Source organism: Tripterygium wilfordii, chromosome 17 (genome assembly GCF_013401445.1).
Source record: "Tripterygium wilfordii isolate XIE 37 chromosome 17, ASM1340144v1, whole genome shotgun sequence".
Taxonomy (NCBI): domain Eukaryota; kingdom Viridiplantae; phylum Streptophyta; class Magnoliopsida; order Celastrales; family Celastraceae; genus Tripterygium; species Tripterygium wilfordii.
Genome location: NC_052248.1, coordinates 3,919,939 through 3,939,088, shown reverse-complemented (window position 1 = coordinate 3,939,088; position 19,150 = coordinate 3,919,939). Strand labels below are relative to the sequence as shown.

The window sequence follows — 19,150 nt, the reverse complement described above, 5'->3', positions numbered from 1 at the left end:
GAATTTATGTATACCTTTTATCTACATCTTTATAAAATAATAAAAAAATGTTTTTATTTAAAATTTACAAAAAAATTCCAATAATATAAAATTTGAATATTTCTATTTTAACACAATATCAATACAAATTAGAATTGATATGGTACAAAAATAACTACTTTAAACTTTGTGTTTCAATTAAATTAGTATTATATTTTATATATTAAATTATTTAAAATAGAAAAATACTAGAAAAAGGGAGAAATGGTTTATATATATATATATATATATTGTATTAAAATTATATTTTAATTAGATAAGAATATTAATTTTTATATAAAATTCAGCTTGTTAGATTTTGGTCAATTACATATTTTAATTCATTGAATTATACTTACTAATCATATATAAAATATAAAATAATAATATACCTTATTTTTAAAAGCACTTGAGGCTTTGACTTAGAGAACGATTTGCGACCAATGAAAACTGAATCGGTTCAGTTAACAATCAATTGAGTTAGACAAATATGTTAAATGTTCGATTCGAATGAAAAACATATTTCTCAACAACATTTTTAAAACGAGAGTTTTTGCAAGAAAGAGAGTTTTTGGAAGAAAAATATTTAAGGGGAAAAAAATCAGCACCAAACAACGCTCTTTCACCACATTTTGAAAGGCCAGTATCCACGCGCTTTCCAAGAGACTTGGGAGTGTCAACACGCGCAGCAAACGCGAGTCAATGGAATGCTTTGTTTGTGAGAGGAAAATAATGGGCTGACGTGTTTAGAGATCGTTTTAGAGTGTGTTTGGATTGAGAGATTTGGGGGGAAGGGAAGGGAAGGGAAAGGGAAGGAAGAGAATGGAAGGGAAAATACATTTCCCTCTCTCATGTTTGGATTGATAAAAAAAGAAAGGAAAGAAAAGTAGTTTAATTTACTAGTTTATCCTTATTTTTTTTATGTTTAAGTGTTATGTCCAAGGGTAAAATAGGTTTTAAACTTATAAGTAACTTTAGTAATCTCTTCCCTCCAAATGACTCCATTTTGGGAGGAAAGAATTTTGACAAAAATTTAATGAAATCTTCCTCCCAAATCCCCTCAAATCCCTCCACTCAATTTTTTATAAACTATCCAAATAAGGGAATTGGAAGGAAACTCCCTTTCCCTTCTCTTCCCTCCCCTCCAAATCCCTCAATCCAAACACACTCTTAGTGTTAGAGATCGTTTTAGTAAATCAATTTTGGCAAAAAAGAAAAAGAAAAATATAAACCCACCAGCCAATTAGCGAATTTCCCAGCAAAAATTCTCTCTCTTCTTCGAAAGCAGAGTGGGAAAGAAATATTGAGGAACTACTCGCTCTCTGCCTCAGTGAAGGTCATGTTAATTTCCTTACAGTGCCGTCATTTGCTCATAGAACTCCATTGATTTCTCAGTTCGAGCTCCTGTGTGGCTTTTCTTCATCGGTCTGTCCCTTCAATCTCTCTCTATATTCTATTCGTTTGCTTCAACACAGCTCATGCAATCGAAGTGGAAGGTTCTAGTTCTAGGGATACACGTATGGTTTTGTTTTAATTCATCGTGTTAGGGTTATGGACTTGCATTTGGGGTGGAATAATTGGAATTAGCTTCAATGGAATATGCCTTCTCATTTTATTTTTTTTACTTTATTTGAAAATTTTGCTTTGTTTTTCACCAGGTGTTTGACTAAATGCCGCTGAGAGAAGTCGAAACGTGCTTTTCAGCGTTTCTATAGATTTGAATCGCATAGATTGGACTGTAGGTATGGATTTTATGTGCAGTATTCGACATGGGGATGCGTTTCAACTGGCTGAAGGTTCAAGTTATAGGATGCCCGCTCAAATTCCTTCTAGGTTTGGAAATAGAAACTTCGGTTACAATCCAACGGTTGTTTCAATTGCTCGCTCCATGAAGAAGATGAGAAGTACTGGTTATAGTGGTTACCCAAATTCATCTTTGGTTCTCAGGACTGGATTTGGTAGTCACCTGAGAGGTCTGTATCCAGATAGAACTCTGTATTTTCGTTTTGATACTTCCCTCAAGGTTTTGAGGGGAGTTAGACACCAGTGCAAAGGTGGTGATTCATTAGCGTATATTGATGGTGGAAATGGCCGAAAAGAACTTGTAGGAAATTCTGATGGCTCAATAGTGGATTCTGTTGATGGGGCCGAGTTAGATGGGTTGGTAGAAGTAGAACGAGCAGAAGAAAAAGAGGAAATTGAATCACCTAGTTTGGATGAACTGAAGGAGATTTTGCAAAGGGCAATGACAGAATTGGATGTTGCTCAGCTTAACAGTATCATGTTTGAAGAAAAAGCACAAAGCGTATCAGAAGCTTCTATAGCTTTGAAGGATGAAACCGCAAATGCTTGGGATGATGTCAATAAAACTCTTGATGTAATTCAAGAAATTGTGAATCAAGAGTGCGTTGCAAAAGAAACGGTTCAGAAAGCGAGAATGGCCCATTCCTTAGCAGAAGCAAGACTTCAGGTTGCAGTAGAATCATTAGAAGCTGCAAAAGGGAAGCAAGGTTCTCCACAACCTGTAGTTTCTGGAGAGAGTGAAACGGAAAATGATGCTAGGGAAGAGGAGGAAGCACTTTTGGCTGCTCAAGATGTTATTAAGGAATGCCAGACACATTTGGAGAGCTGTGAAGCTGAACTTACACGCTTGAAGAATAAAAAGGAAGAGCTGCAGAAGGAAGTGGACAAGTTGAATGAGATTGTAGAAAAAGCTCAGATGGATGCATTGAAAGCGGAGGAGGAGGTTGCAAACATTATGCTATTAGCAGAGCAAGCTGTTGCTTTCGAACTTGAGGCTATGCACCGTGTTAATGATGCACAAATTGCATTGCAGAGAGTGGAGAAGTCTCTCTCCAATCCTAATAATGATATGATGGAAACTGCTCATCAGCAGGTGCTTGGGGAAGAGGCTGTTGTTGAGGAGGAGAAGGCAGGTCAAGCGAGTCCTTCTGATGTTAGGGTTGGAAGAGAGAAAGAAATACCAATACATGAAGATGTTTTAGATATTAGTTTCTCGTCAAATATTCTATCTGATAAGAGTATCCAGGCGTTTGAAGATTTTAAAAAGTCAGATGACTTTAGTGACCATGAGAATGGACAGCCTGGTTCAGATTCTCCTAAAGAAGCTGAAATTGATTCGGAAAAGTTGAAGAGCGTTGCTCAAACAAAGAAGCTGGAATTGCAGAAGGAGTCAACTCTAAGTTCACCCCTTAATACCCCAAAGGCATTGTTGAAGAAATCTTCTCGTTTCTTTTCTGCATCATTCTTCTCATCTGATGTAGAGGGGACTGAATTTACTCCAGCATCATTGCTCTATGGCCTGATGGAGTCTGCGAAGAAGCAATTGCCTAAGCTAGTTCTTGGATTTTTCCTCTTTGGTGCAGGGTATGTTTTGCATTACCACCTTCTTTCTGTTCATTACTATCACTGTGCTTGTGCTCAAACTTAGAGATATTGATAATTTAAGGCCTTGCATAGGGCGGTGTTAAATTGTTAATGAGGTGAAGCAAAGTAGGCAGTGGAGGGAGTAGAGGGCCTGGGAAGGGGTTTAAGTGTTTTACTCTATTCCCCTCCTACGGACTTAATTAAATTTGTTCTCCCAATTTGTTATTTGTGAGTGCTGCCTGGTGACTTGAAAGAAACATGATGTGGTTATTTTCGAGGTTTTGAAAATACTGATATATGACACTATGAAATGGTATGCACACTTTCCTACTCTTTCATCACCATCTGGATGGTAATTTCTGTATCTACAAGCTTTTCTTTGCTTATTTTCCTGATCAGAGTTTGTATTCGATTGTGGCTTCCTGTATCCTGTTGTTTCACCCCTCATAAAGCTTGCCTGCCTTTGATCATAAAATGCTGAATTGATGACAGGGTAGCCTTGTATGCTAATCGCACAGAGAGGAGCTATCAGCTGCTTCAACAGGCAGATGTCATGACCACTAGCATTGAAGAAGTTTCTTCGAATGCTAACTCCATGATCCAACGATTGCGGAAATTTCCCAAGAAATTTAAAACACTACTTGCAAATCTTCCTCAACAAGAGGCATGTGATAACATAAACCTTCACAGGCTTTGCTTTGCTTTTAAATTCCATGCATATAATGTTTTCTCATGTGAGTTCATGATTTTTACCCCTCAGATTAATGAGGAGGAAGCATCTCTCTTCGATATGTTGTGGTTACTGCTTGCCAGTGTTGTCTTTGTGCCTATATTTCAGAAAATTCCTGGAGGTAATTTAATTCTGGAATTGTTTTCTCATTTTTTTTTCGTATGGTAAATCGATTTTATTTTTAATGGTTTGATGTTCCCAAGTATCAGTTTGCTAAGTTATTTTGGGATTATGTTTCACTTTCTTTTTATGTTATCCATAGAGCTTTCTTCAGTTTAGGGAAGTAGTCTGTTGTTAATACCTTTTGGGTTGTATGAGTTGTTAAGGGCCTTTCCTCCACATAGGTTGGCCTTTATCTCTGTTTGAAGATTATGTCTATGTTTTGTACACCATTCCATTCAAATTTTGTTATCCATCCACTGCTTTGTTTAGGGAGTCCTGTTCTTGGCTACTTGGCTGCTGGCATCTTAATTGGGCCCTATGGTCTCTCCATCATTCGCCATGTGCATGGGACAAAGGCGATTGCAGAATTTGGAGTTGTTTTCTTGCTCTTTAATATTGGTCTTGAGGTGGATTCCATATACTGAGATACTAATTGTACTTTACATTTAATCTTTCATCATAATATATTGACTGGCATTCTGGCACTGACTTTTGATCTTTGTTTGGTAGCTTTCTGTTGAAAGGCTAAGTTCCATGAAGAAATATGTTTTTGGATTGGGCTCTGCTCAGGTGAGTGGACCCCTCCTATCCTATCACAATCATTTACATTTGGTTGCAAGCCAGAATTTTCATGAGCTATTTGCTTATAAATCTGTTCATTCTGCGTAATACAGGTCTTGGTAACCGCAGTTGCTGTTGGTGCAGTTGCTCACTTTTTTGGGGGGCAGCCTGGTCCTGCTGCAATTGTAATTGGAAATGGCCTCGCATTATCATCCACTGCTGTTGTCTTGCAGGTAATGGCCATGAGAAGATTTTGCTTCTAAGTTGCTAGTGTCATTGATACTATGACTTCAGTGCTACGCGAAAGAAGAAACAAGCAAAAATATCAGATTTGTGTATTTTTTTAAATATTAGATTGGTTATCTGGATGATCTAGTATCCTTTTTTTTTGACATTGTAGTACTCTCTAGTATCCTTAAAAGTCTTGGACAACTTTTATTTCTTTGTGTTTTGATGTCCGTAAAATTTTAGAAGCTTTTTATTACTCAATATTCTCGCATATTTAGTTCTTGCCTAATCCAGTGAACTCATCTCCTATTGACTTATGTATTGCATTGACTTCTGGGGGCACTACTTGTCATCAAATTCACCCTCTCGAAGGATTCTATCGACTTGGTGCTGTAAGCACCCACAGACATGCTAGTCGATTTTTTTTTATTAAATGTGCAACTCAACTGTTGTTAATGGGTGGCTGCTATAATAGTCTTTGTCTCGAAGCCCTTAAAATTATTTCAATTTCAATGTAAGTACTAAGTAATCAACGACTTATTTCACAGGTATTGCAGGAGCGAGGTGAAAGCACATCACGCCATGGCCGTGCTACGTTTTCTGTGTTACTTTTCCAGGTTACTATACTAATTGACGTCAATCTTCAGATCTGGAAGTAGGGTTGTGAAATGGGTGTACTTTTTCTTAATCAATCTATCTACCTGTCCACAGATCTCAATTAATTGTCAAACATATGTTCTTGCTCATGTCATTTTTGCACTTCTCAGTAATTTAGGATGAAACTAACAACCAGTTGCTGTGAGACATGACATTCTTTTTGTAGCTAATTATTTGCTATTCTAGTATAATATTGCTGTGAAACTGATTATGGGCTTTGTTGGTTATGCATTACAGCCTACCCTTTGCTCCTTTCAAGTGATGTGGTGACATTGACGCTTTTTTTGCTTGGAGTTTCATTTTGAGAATATAATTGTATTCTGCGCTGCTATTTCCTTGATTGAATTGATTTACCAACCTTTCTGTTGTTCCCAGGATCTGGCTGTTGTGGTTTTGCTAATACTGATACCTTTAATTTCACCGAATTCATCCAAAGGAGGGGTAACTTCTATGTTAATCTACGTATCTTTTTATTTATTTTATCATGCACCTCCTGTGAATGTGTTTCGAGCTTTTCATTTCCTGCTGTAAAAAATAATTTTTCATGTTTTGTATTATGTTATCTACATTAATCAAAATCGTTACTGCTATTTTCAAGTAGAAACTTTCCCAGGCTTTATTAGTAGAAGGCCGTCATCTTTGCATGTTGGTTTAGATCAAAGGGAATCTTTTTTCTTTATCCAAGGCAGCAACTTGTAATATGGAAGCAGGGGGTATGGAAACAGTGGATACGGATTTTATGTTACCCTCTGTTAATAACACAGAACAAATCAGATTATAATAGTGCACTAAAGTTTTCTTCTATGTTTTGTCATTGGTTTTTCTACTTGCTTATCGCTATTAAGACAATACCCTCTGTTGTCTTGTAGGTTGGCTTTCAAGCCATTGCTGAAGCTCTTGGGTTGGCCGCTGTTAAGGCAGCAGTTGCCATAACTGCAATAATAGCTGGTGGACGTCTGGCAAGTCTTGGAACATTTCTGTACCATTGACAAACGATTAATGTGTTTGAGAATGTTTATACCTTGATTAGAAGCTATCATGTTCTCTGTGGATGATGCAATTGTCAAACATATTCTGCATTGCAAATGATTATTTTTGTGAAAGTATCTAATACTAGTGGAGTGTTGGCATAAAAATATGTTGTCTACCTTTTCTTTTCCAATCTTGATAGATGAAGCAATACAGATTGGTACTTATATTACTTGTGTATGATTTTGCAGCTACTTCGACCAATTTATAAGCAAATTGCAGAAAATCAAAATGCAGAAATATTCTCTGCTAATACCCTCCTTGTTATCTTGGGAACGAGTCTCCTTACGGCCAGGGTACAACTCTATGTTTTTTCTTATTATTGCTGTAATTTTACTGAATTTATGCCTTACAGTTTTCCTGTTACAGGCCGGACTTTCCATGGCTCTGGGTGCATTTTTGGCCGGTTTGCTTCTCGCAGAAACTGAGTTTTCCTTACAGGTTGAATCAGATATTGCTCCGTATCGCGGTCTTCTATTGGGTCTCTTCTTCATGACGGTCCGTAATTTTATGTTAATATCTTTATGGGATATATGAATAATTCATAAAACTTCACTCTGTAGCCCTAAAAGCTATCAACCTTTGCTTAATGATTTGTGTCTAATTTTAGCCTATTATTTTTCCCATTGTACTGATGAATGAGTATACTCCCTCGTACCCACCCCTTTTTCTTTTTTTTTTTTGACAAGACTCCCTTATCAGCACTCATTGGCAATCATCTTGTCGGTTTCAGGTTGGAATGTCCATTGATCCAAAACTTCTTTTTTCAAATTTTCCGGTCATTATGGGAACCTTGGGGCTATTAATCGGTGGCAAGACTATGTTGGTTGCTTTGGTTGGTCGGATTTTTGGTATTTCACTCATATCAGCAATAAGAACTGGTCTTCTTCTTGCTCCTGGTGGAGAATTTGCTTTTGTGGCTTTTGGTGATGCTGTTAATCAGGCAAGCCTTCCTATCAACTTCATGTTTTTGTTCATGGAATACATTGACAGATGCTGCATTATAATATTTTTATTTGAGCTCTGTCGGAAGAATTTTCATGATGATTCTTTAGCATTTCTTTGTAGCCCATTGCTATTACTTTGATATGCCTTATTTGTGATGCTTGAGGATAAATATATGCAAAAATTGGTTCTGCTAAGCTAATAGTTGGTTGAAACACGGTTGTTTCTTGTTCTTTGTTAAACACACCCCACTCTTTTTCTTATTTTTCCACAAAAGAAGCCCAATGGTGTCGAGTTCTTGCAATTATTAATGCATTGTAACTAATTGCTGAGACAAGTACTACTTATTTGTGCTTCCTGCAGGGGATAATGTCTTCACACCTTTCGTCTTTGCTGTTTCTTGTGGTGGGGATCTCAATGGCCCTCACACCTTGGCTAGCTGCTGGAGGTCAGTTAATTGCGTCTCGGTTTGAGCTGCATGATGTTCGAAGTTTATTACCAGTTGAGAGTGAGGTAAGTTGCCCAAAAATTAATTCTATTAATTGGAAGGGTTTTAAATGTTTAGTGGCTGGTAATACCTAAGAGTCTAAGACAGTGCTGCTGAAGTTTAATGACTCTTGGGCTTTATTGAACAAGCTCATTTTACACCCAAATTAAGAGGTGTAGTAGCCTACTTATTGGAGCATTTTACTTTTCTGGAAGCCCGAAATAGAAGACTATTCAAGTTGACGATTGATTACTTAACCACAAGCTGACTAAAAATTCCCTCAAATGATTACCCGGATACTGTTGTATTCATACATGTTAGGTGATCAATTTTTTTTTTTTTGGGGGGGGGGGGGGGCGGGGAGCTGTTTCAATATCTAGTGAAGTAATTTTTTGGCTTGCTTTTCTGACATCCTTGGTATAAGTAATGAGGATCATATATTATTATTATCTGTGATGTGGACTAGTTTTTGCTAATTATTTGTTTTCTGTCGTGATTTTCTTTTCTTTTCAGACAGATGATTTACAGGATCATATAATTATCTGTGGATTTGGACGTGCTGGCCAGGTGAGGACGTAATTTGAGGATCTTATTGGATAAACTAGGTTAAAGTCATTCATGTGGAAATTTTTTGTTATATTGTGTTCATATACACTCACCGAATTCTAACAGCTTTTCCCATTCTTTTTGGGTTCACCAGATTATTGCACAGCTTCTTTCAGAACGATTGATTCCATTTGTTGCTTTGGATGTCAAGACGTAAGCCACAAATTTAATATATACTCTGCAAACTTGATTATATGTCTTCTCTTACAGATTGATTGTAGGTTTTTTCTAGGAATAATCATCACCATATGTTAACTTAGTGTGTAGATACATATGGATGCCATAATTCCCCTAAGAAATTTGCAGAAAGATATAAAAGAGTCCGTCCAAGACACTTCTCATCTTCTTCCCAAAAATATGTGTCTTCGCCACTCTTCGGTCTTCACATATATGATATAACAGGGAGGACTTTTTTGGTATTCCATTCAAAATAACTTTTCTGCCTTCTACTCATAGAACAGTTGGTGATTATGTTTTATGCCAAATGGGTCGACATAGAAATTTTTACATGAACTACACTGGAATACTTTCCACCATACCCCGACCCCAAACTCATAGTTAAATAGCATCAATTTCTATATGATTATTTTTTTGAAATAGTTACTACTTTGAACAAGAAAAATGATTAAATATATTTCTTTTGATGCTCTAAGCCTCAGTAATGACTGCATGGCACATATTGTTTAACTTTTGTACAAGTGAGCTGATATATGTATAGTAAAATTCTCCCTTTTTAGTGATAGAGTTACAATGGGGCGTTCCCTGGACCTTCCAGTGTATTTTGGAGATGCTGGTAGTCGAGAGGTAAGGCAATGGGCATAATGAGATTTGAGTATGTTGATGTGAATGCTTTCCATGTACTAACTTTGTAATGCTCGAGTAGGTCCTCCACAAAGTTGGGGCTGAACGAGCTTGTGCTGCAGCAATTGCTTTAGATACACCTGGTGCAAATTACAGAACTGTTTGGGCTCTGAGCAAGTATTTCCCCAATGTGAAGACCTTTGTCCGTGCACATGATGTTGACCATGGCCTGAACCTGGAAAAGGCTGGTGCTACTGCGGTAATATTCTGATACTCATCCCTTGGTTTAATTTGGTCACTGTAGATTTGGTCGTGCTGTATGGACCTTTACACCTTCTATTGCTTGGGTGAAGGCAACTATTAAATCGGAGTACATACCTTTGTATCTGTCATACTGGCAACTATTAAACTGGAGTACATACCTTTGTATCTGTCATACTTAATGTTTAAACAATCATGCAGGTTGTCCCAGAGACCTTGGAACCTAGTCTACAGTTGGCGGCCGCTGTTCTTGCACAGGTAAACGGAATGACGTCCATTAAATTGTTTCCTGGTGATTTTATATATTTGCATGTCGCAATTATTTTGCTAGTGGCATGTTATTTAACTACTGTAAAAGAGATGCTGTATGAAGTCCCTTGTTTATGTGAAGATTAAGGTTGTTTGCACGTATTGCGTGTTGGACAATTTTTTCCCCTTCTTTTTTTTTTTCTTCTCAATATGTATTAAAAGTATTTTAGACATATCTCTTATTTAATTATGTATATCCTGATTTATCAGATCTAATACTCAGACATTGAAGTTAATAGATCAATTAGCTTCATTTTAAAAAAGTACTTTTATGGGTAAAGCTTGTGAATGGGCAGCTCAAAGTAAGCCAGCCTGCATGGATACAATTGATGTTGGTATTTTGGTTGGCCTGTTTTTTCTTGTTCTTGATTCGTTTCGTCTTTTTGTGGGTGGGCATAGGCTAAACTGCCCACGTCAGAAATTGCAGCTGCAATCAATGAATTCAGGTCACGCCATCTGTCTGAGCTGACTGAGGTATTTAATTTTTCAGCCACGTTATTTCCCGCTTATGGCATCGTTTCTATGTACCCCTTGTCATATGAACTTCTATTTACAATTTGTTGCAGCTATGTCAAGCTAGTGGAAGTTCTCTTGGCTATGGCTTTTCTCGGATCATGAGTAAATCCAAATCTCAATCCTCAGATTCATCCGATGATGACCAAATCACAGAAGGAACTCTAGCTATATGACAAAACCCAATGAGTCAGATCAGGTAAATAAATAGGGAAATACAAATATTAGGGAGAACAGTACAGAAAATACATGTTCACTGATATAATTTGTACAAAGACAAAGGATCAATGTAGTACTTTCATAAAAATTTTGACAGACTTCTCATAATGAATTTCTGTAGAAGTATTGTTCGTTTAGTAGTTAGGCTTTGGTCTCTTCTATTTCTGCTGAGCACTCATCCTTTAACGAGTCCTACCAGTGTATGTTGGTCTGTAGCAGAGCCAGTGATGGTAAAAACATGTTTGTTTCTAGACTCTAGCAATGCTTGAATTTCAAGGATAAATGCCAGGGAAAGTGGCAATGCACGAATGGCAGTGTCCTGCTCGCCTAAGTTGTACTATTGTTTTACAGTTTTTTTCAAATTTTATAGTCTTAGGGCTTGCCCGTTTAGGGTGTTGGGAGGTGTTGGGGAGGGTTGGGTTCGTCCCGAACACCTCCAAATCCTTGACTGTTGGAGGCTTTCGGGACCGTTGGTACAAACACTTCCCAACACCTCCCAACCCAACACCCCCAACACCTCCCAATACCCTAAACGGGCAAGCCCTTTAATGATTTTACAATTCAATCTTGTTAGCCTCTCATGATCTAATGTCTCAATTTTGACAATCTTGAACAAAAAAAAAAATATATATATATATTGCATTATTTTTGCAACAAAAAAGAGTGATTTAATAGTTTGCATGTTTCATGACAATCAGACAACATTTGATCTCACGATAGATTCAGAAGTGTAAAAAGTTGTAAATTAGATTGGGAGGAAAAAGTCCCATCTACATTTGGGATCTTATATCCATAACAATGAAATTGTTGGTTATAGATATCATTTTTGGTTTCTTTTTTATGGCAATGACACATACTAGGATTTCATCCCCCAGCACAAAGACCTGATGTTACTTTTGCCACCAAGTTCCATCGATGGGTTTTGAATTTGACCAAGAATAAAGAAAGGTTATAAGCCTGAAGAAGGATGTTTTATTATGCTTGTTGTAGCTGCAAGGATGATGGGATCCACGGCAAAGTTAAGAAATTTCACCTCCCACCCTATTGTCCTCCTCCTTTGATCCAGCAGGCCATTCTTCATCCAAATACGAGGACAATTAATCAAAAGATTCTCCCCAAAATTATTCTGCAATGTCATATAATTAGTACCATGCAAATTAGTTAAATTTATAGAGTTATTAATATGATTCTAAATTTCTAATTATACTAAGTATGATTTGTTTTGCTGATTAATTTATTAGCTGTATGTAATTTCAAATTTCAAAAAATTATTAAAAAAAAAAAAAAACTAACTGTGCAACGGAATGACACGTGTCTCGTAAGCGGCAACGCATTAAAAAATTATCATACTTTAATCTAAAAAAACATATTTTAATCTTAAAAGAAACAAAAACAGAAGGGAACTTTCTGAAAATACCGAACAGAAACGTTGGAGGAGTCCTAATCTTACGGGGAAAGTCTCCCGACCCTAATTCCTTTTTCTTTTGGTTGGATGAGGCGGTCCGAAATCCTAATCTTTAAGAGGTAATCTATTTCCCTGTAAAAATCATACGCATGAAAGAAAGCAATCCAGTGACCGTTTCCCGGCTGGGGCTTTTTGAGTTTGGACCATATCAAATTGTTTTCGTAGGCCATGGCTAGGGTTTACGTAACTGGGAGCGCCTGGTGCGAGCCATCTTGAAGAGGGAGCAGCTACTTGTGCCGACCAGGGTAGCGAAAGAACTCCCAAAGGCATCGTTGATGCGGTGCTGCTGTCGCTTGTTCCAGCGATCGTTTTCCCGAGTGGGACTTTTTGAGATCAAATTGGTTTTCTTAAGACATGGCTACGGTTTAGGATATTGGGAGCGCATGGTGCGAATCACCTTAAAAGGGAGGCAGCTGCGTAGTGCCGGCCAGTGTCAAGAAAGAACTCTTAGCGGCATCGCCGGTGCGGTGCCGTCGTGGCTTGTCCGTACCACGAACATTGACCTGGTCTTGCATGCAGCCAGATTCAGATCGAGGATTCCAATGGCGCCAGAATTTGTATGTATTCTCGTAGCTTGACTTTACATGTTGAAGTCTCAGAAGGTGTATTCGGTACTGCTTTTTGGTCGTCTAAGTGTACTTCTTTCCTGTGGTTTTAAGTTGGAAGATCTGGTTACCTTAATTTGAGAAAATATGGTTCATCTTGAGAATGATTTTGGGTTTGCTTATAGAAACACTAGCCTGGGTTGTTGCCCTTTGGATGGATATTAATTTGCATGGTAAAAACAATCGCGAAGTTTTGAACATTGTCCAATAAAGAGGCTTTTGTTGTTTTAGACGTGCGTCTTTGGTTGAACTTTTGTACGTGTTCTTTGCTTTATGTAAATTTGAAAGTTCCTTTTTACATTGTTTTCATGTCTTGGATGGTGTATTCTGTACAATTCTTGGTCGTGCAAGTGTACTTTTATGTTTTCTTTGGGTTCCCATGAACATCTTCAAGCTGTCCTTGGAAGTTCATTTGTATATGTCTCTGGTTTTCTTACAAGTTCAATACTGTGGTGAGGTGAGATGTAGTTGGCTGGTACAGGAAGAAAACTATAGAAAATTTAATGTTGGGATTATAGTTTTAAAAGCTCGGTTTGTATGTCATGGAAAGTTTAGTTATGAATTGTTTTTTTAAGAAGGATTTTGGCCAAGTTTAGTTGTGTGACATTCTTGGACTCTAATGGTGGCTAGTGAGGAACGCATAAGAATCATGCAAAATAAAAGTATGTGCTCGTGGGCGCAGAAACAAACGGAGTTGAATTATGGTTGATGTCAAATGTCAAATGTCATAGCTGGTCAATGGTCAGGCAACAGAGTTACTTACAGATTTATGTTTTTGATTTCTTGAAATCATAGAGATATTGGTGGGGAAATCAATAGAACTCTGAAGAGAATGAAAAACATTGGGGGGACTTGACGGACTGTCAATGAGAGAAATTACCCCATTTATCAGTGCCAATGTCAGTCTTCTTGGACCTAGGCTTATGGCTGAGTGACTGATGGTGATGATTTTGATATCGTTATAAAGCAACATACCACAGTGGAGATCGAAAAAATTATGCGGCCCTAGTATTCTCTTTCTTGCTCATCTCAACCACTAACCCAACATTATGGATTTCTCTAACCATATTGTAAATACTGATGAATCTGTATATACTCTTGCCCCAGCAAAAGCTTATTCTTTTCCCTCTACAATGTTGAAACTTGCGTGAAAGATTAACTTTAACCTTGTCCTTTCTCTAACCATCCAATGCATGCTGAAAGAAAAAACAATGCGTCAATGCCTTTGCCTAACTATTTTCACTTTACTAAAATGAACAGGTACGCTTGCTATAAACCTTCTAAAGTTCTATTTTTTTCTCTCTCATTGACAGAATTCATATGAACGGCCCCTTTATTAATTCTTCAAAACAAACTTGATGGATGCTAACTTGATACGTAAAAAGATGAATGGACAAGAGGTATGGATTTTAATTTTGTTGAAGCTGATGAGTGTATTGAAGATGATAGTACTTTAGCAGCTGCTTTATAGACACCATCACAAAGAGAAATGAAACCACATAAGTTTTCATTGGGTACTCCAGGTGGGACAGTTTCAAATGCAGCTTGGTTCATATATCTTTTATGTTGGGTACAGTTCTTGAGGAGCCATCCCAATCCAAAATCTGATATAATTGAAATGGGGAAGGATTTGCTTGTGTTGGCTATAATTAGGGCTTTTATGGTCGTTGGTAAAAGGGTTCTCACACCTGAATTTGGTTTTGGAGATCCTTTGCTTTTGTAAGTTTTCTAGTTGCAAATTGGGGATATTTATTACTGAGAATTGTTTGGTTTTTTGGTTGCTTCTGGCACCTTACGGGTTTTTTACGGTTGAGTTCATAATTGAATCATACATCCTTGAGTTTTTTGTTTGCTGATTTTTGCCCGAGTTACTAGTTTACTTGATGGATTACTCATGATTCTACTTTGTGTCATTTAGCTCAAGTTCCTCAATTAATTACGAGGCACCTTAAGGTTTTTATGACTGAGTTCGTAATTGACTTCAGGCGTCCTTGAGTTTTTTTGCTTACAGGTTTTTGCTCGAGTTATAGTTTACTTGATGGATACTCGGGTTTCTACCTTATAGCATTTAACTCAAGCTTCTAAGTGATTTGAAGTTCTCTCGTGTTTTCACCTATTGGCCCTTTACAAATGTTGGTTTTGGCCGAAAACTATTTATCGTTTTATATTTGAAATGGAAATTACTTTTGGCACCTCACAGCTTATTCGGTTGAGTTCATAGTGGATTTCATGCATCCTTGAGTTCTTTGCTTGCGGGTGCTTAAGTTACTAGTTTACTTGATGAATTACTTGGGTTTCTACCTTGCAACTTTAGCTCTAGTTCCCCAATTATTTATGTGGCACCTTACGGCTTTTACGATTGATTTTATAGTTGATTTAATGCGTCATTGAGTTTTACGTTTGCGGGTTTTTGCTCAAGTTACAAGTTTACTTGATGGATACTCAGGTTTCTACCTTGTAGTATGTAGCTCAAGTTCCTAAGTTATTTGAAGTTCTCTCGTGTTTTCACCTATTGGCCTTCAAATGTGGTTTTGGCTGAATTTTTGATCGTTTTCTATTTGAAATGAAAATTGCTGCCGGCACTTTACGGCTTTTATGGTTGAGTTCATAATTGACTTGATGCGTCATTAAGTTCTTTGCTACGGATGCTCGAGTTAGTAGTTTACTTGATGAATTACTCGGGTTTCTACCTTGTAACATTTAGCTCAAGTTCCTCAATTATTCATGTGGCATCTTATGGCTTTTACAACTGATTTCATAATTGACGTCATGTGTTCTTGAGTTGTTTCACCTTTATGAATGTTGCTTTTGGCTGAAATTTTTCATCATTATTTTCTATTTGAAATGAAAACTGTTCCTGGCACCTTATGATTTGTACAATTGAGTTCATAATTGACTTCCTGCGTACTTGAGTTTTTTGCTTGTGTTTGCTCGAGTTAAGTTTATTTGATGGATTAATAGAGTTTCATGGGTCATTGAGTTTTTTGCTTATTGGTTTTTGCTCGAGCTATAGTTTATTTGATGGATACTCGGGTTTTTACCTTACATCATTTAGGTCAAATTCCAAGGTTATTTTAAGTTCTCTTGTGTTTCCGCCTGGCCTTTATACGTTAGTTTTGGCCGAAATTTTTTATGGTTTTTTAAAAATTTTTTTTTTTATAGAAGTTGGCCTTGTGCGGTGGCTAGATACTGGAAAACATTTTGAAACTGCTTGTTGGGAATAAAAATTACATGGAATGGCTAATATGATGTTATAATTTTACATTGCAAGAAACACAATTCCAATGGAATTATTTTATTGTACAATAACTATGAAAAACATAAATCAATTGATGAAAAAGAATTGATAAATAATTAAATTCTCACTCCCCTGTTCCTTAGCTTGACTCCTCTTCATTTGTCTGTTGCATGATATCTTTGATTAACATTGTCAAATTAATATGAGAAGAACCACCTTCTTCAATTGCTTTCTTTGACTCCTCACCAAACTCACTAGCTCTCCTCCTCATCTCTCTTGCCTCAGAATCTTCACCATCCATCAACTTGTTAATAGCCTTCTCAATGTCTTGTTTCTTCAACACAACTCCAATCTTCTCTTCAGCTCCAAACTGTAATGGAACCTTCACTCCAACACTTACACCAATCCTCAGCACTTGCACTACCAACTTCTCATTCAAAAATTGGTCTCCAAATAATGGCCATGTAATCAAAGGCACACCAGCACTTATTGATTCAAGAATTGAATTCCAACCACAATGTGTTAAGAATCCTCCAATTGCTGGGTGTGAGAGGATTAGAATCTGCGGCGCCCAACCGCGAATCAATAGGCCTCTACCCTTGACTCTTTCTTCAAATCCATCTTCAGAGATCCAGTTCTCTATTGCCTTTGATTTGTCTCCCTTGAATACCCAAATAAATGGCCTTTTTGATGCTTCCAGGCCTAGTCCAAGCTCAGTCAACTGTGCTGGTGTTGGATTGCTAAGGCTTCCAAGACAAACATAGACTACAGATCCTGGTTTTTGCAAGTCTAGCCAATTCAAGCAATCATGTTGATCAATTGAGGACTTGTTACCTCTTTGAACCTTATTTAAGGTATCTTTGTTGGATAATGAAACAGGACCAATACACCAAGCCTTCTTATTTGGTCTTACCTTATTAAATTCTTTGATGTACTTGGACTCCAATTCTTCAAAGGTATTAAGAATCATCCCATAGCTTGTCCTTTCAGCGGCTAACACTTGCTCCAAATACACTTGCAAATTCGGAGATGGGGGCTGCGGGAGATGTGCTTTCGCGATTTCAATGTCATCACCGGGCAAGCCAGGCACACGAAAGTATTCGTATTTCGAACTTATGCTCTTCAGGAAACTAGAATTGCTGCGAATGTTGTGCAAGCACAATTCTGCAAAGCACGAGAATCCGGTGAAAGTGATCCTTGGAACACCAAACTTGGACGCAATTGGGGCAGTCCAAGGCAAGAAAAAATCGGAGAGTATGCAGTTTGGACGGGGACTTAGCCTCGCGAATAGTTCTTCCACTGGCTGTTGCAGCATTCCTAATGCAGTGAAGAAATTCAACGACAAATCTATTGAAGGCAGCATGTCGACATTCTCACACCCTTCTGGTAATCCTACTGCTTCAAATGGAAGTTGGAGTTGTTCTATGTTGATTTTGAGCCCAGATTCTCTGGCACGAACAATGGTTGGCATAAAACGCTCTGCGTTAAGCGGAGTGGTGACAATGGTCATAGTCACGCAACGCTGTGCCAACATTATAGCTATGTCTACTAGGGGGATTACGTGGCCTTGTGTTGGTTGAGGAATTAAGAGAAAGTGGGGTTGCTTGGTTTGGGAGGCGGCCATTTGGGATTTGCAAATGAATAGCTAGATGGATCGATCTTCCTGGTTTTGTTTAATCTTTTACTTCTTTTTTTGGCAAGTGATGAACATATTACATGTATAAATAAGCAGAACTTGTTTTGAATTTTAAAAAACTTGTCCGAAAACATCACGTAACTAATATGATAAATTAGTAATGTGGAGCCACGATGATCACATTTTAATTGAAAAACGGTTTTTTTAACAAAGAAAATCAACGGAGATTCGGTGAAATTTCAAAAATGTCATCTTGCACATTTGTGGAGTCAAAAGGCTAGCCAGGTGCGCGGCCGCCAAAATAGTTACCCAAAGAATATTTTAGTGTTAAACCCAAGAACGTGTCTTTATTTGGTAATTGAAAATGACAACAAATAAATTTATTCTTTGAACTTCTGATACTAATCTCGAGCCATCAAGCTTGTTCGTACAAACCTAGGAATGCCTTCCTAACCTAATCAAGCCAAATTTGCACATGAACATAAAAATATCTAGAGAATGATTATTTACCTTTTTATTCCTATCATTCTTTCTTGTGCAAACCTCTTTATTCTTATTTTTTTTCTTATGTACCATCCTTACAATTATTATTTTTCAATCTAGCATCCGATTATAAATATTTTCCAATCTACCACTCTAAACCTACGTGGCCAACCAACCCTGAGCACTTGTCTAAGCACATGTCTATTTTTCGTTGAGATGACACACTAACTTAAAGGTTGATGCACCATTTGTACTTGACTCAGTGGGGCCCACATAAATTTGTCTTGTCAAACATTAGTCTCTCTCTAAAATTTGGCACGTTTTGGTCTCTTTCAAAGTTTGCTTGTCCCAAAAAATTACGAAACGACGTTCCTATTTGCACAACTATTTTTACTTTTCTCACCCCCTTGTCAGACATGACAGCCTTTCATGTCTGTTGTGATGTCCTTTCATGTCTAGTGTATGCATTGCTTTTAGGTTGGGTTATGCTATTCACACTTGCAAATAGGAACGTCGTTTTAGGTTTCTAGTGTGTCATGTCTGTTGTGCTGTCTTTTCATGTCTAGTGTATGCATTGCTTTTAGGTTTCCAATGTGTGTATGCATTGGTACTTTAATTCTCAAATATTTTTAATAATATAAATTAAATGTTGATGTTATTGAAAATATTTAAATTTTCTTAATTGCTTTAAAATTTCTTCTTTTGCAGGGGTACTATGCAAATGGATCATCCTATTTTCTTTGAATACTTTTGTAATTTTGGGTGGATTTTCTAATTCAAAATATTTATCCCCAATTAACTCGATTATGC

General features: G+C 37.3%; 2 protein-coding genes across 2 annotated transcripts; one reads left to right on the top strand and one right to left on the bottom strand.

The window, feature by feature from the left end:
• The first annotated feature begins 1,247 nt into the window (after positions 1–1,247).
• LOC119983093 (K(+) efflux antiporter 2, chloroplastic-like) lies at positions 1,248–11,050 on the top strand. The gene is made up of 21 exons (XM_038826757.1): positions 1,248–1,443; positions 1,677–3,405; positions 3,898–4,069; positions 4,166–4,256; positions 4,568–4,704; positions 4,808–4,867; positions 4,972–5,091; positions 5,635–5,703; positions 6,119–6,184; positions 6,613–6,702; positions 6,964–7,068; positions 7,142–7,270; positions 7,506–7,715; positions 8,081–8,230; positions 8,718–8,771; positions 8,905–8,963; positions 9,548–9,614; positions 9,694–9,870; positions 10,074–10,130; positions 10,581–10,655; positions 10,748–11,050. Exons 2-21 carry the CDS (start codon positions 1,763–1,765, stop codon positions 10,868–10,870), a joined length of 3,654 nt encoding a protein of 1,217 aa, XP_038682685.1. The 5' UTR covers positions 1,248–1,443; positions 1,677–1,762; the 3' UTR covers positions 10,871–11,050.
• Positions 11,051–16,170: 5,120 nt separating this feature from the next.
• LOC119981628 (UDP-glycosyltransferase 73C4-like) lies at positions 16,171–17,929 on the bottom strand. The gene has a single exon (XM_038824702.1). It carries the CDS (start codon positions 17,843–17,845, stop codon positions 16,361–16,363), a length of 1,485 nt encoding a protein of 494 aa, XP_038680630.1. The 5' UTR covers positions 17,846–17,929; the 3' UTR covers positions 16,171–16,360.
• Positions 17,930–19,150: the final 1,221 nt, after the last annotated feature.

Coding starts and splice junctions, on each gene's coding strand:
- LOC119981628 (XM_038824702.1), bottom strand. CDS start 17,845: ATGGCCGCCTCCCAAACCAAGCAACCCCACTTTCTCTTAATTCCTCAA.
- LOC119983093 (XM_038826757.1), top strand. CDS start 1,763: ATGGATTTTATGTGCAGTATTCGACATGGGGATGCGTTTCAACTGGCT. Junction 4,868..4,971: donor TTGGATTGGGCTCTGCTCAG/GTGAGTGGACCC, acceptor TGCGTAATACAG/GTCTTGGTAACCGCAGTTGC. Junction 7,271..7,505: donor TGGGTCTCTTCTTCATGACG/GTCCGTAATTTT, acceptor TGTCGGTTTCAG/GTTGGAATGTCCATTGATCC.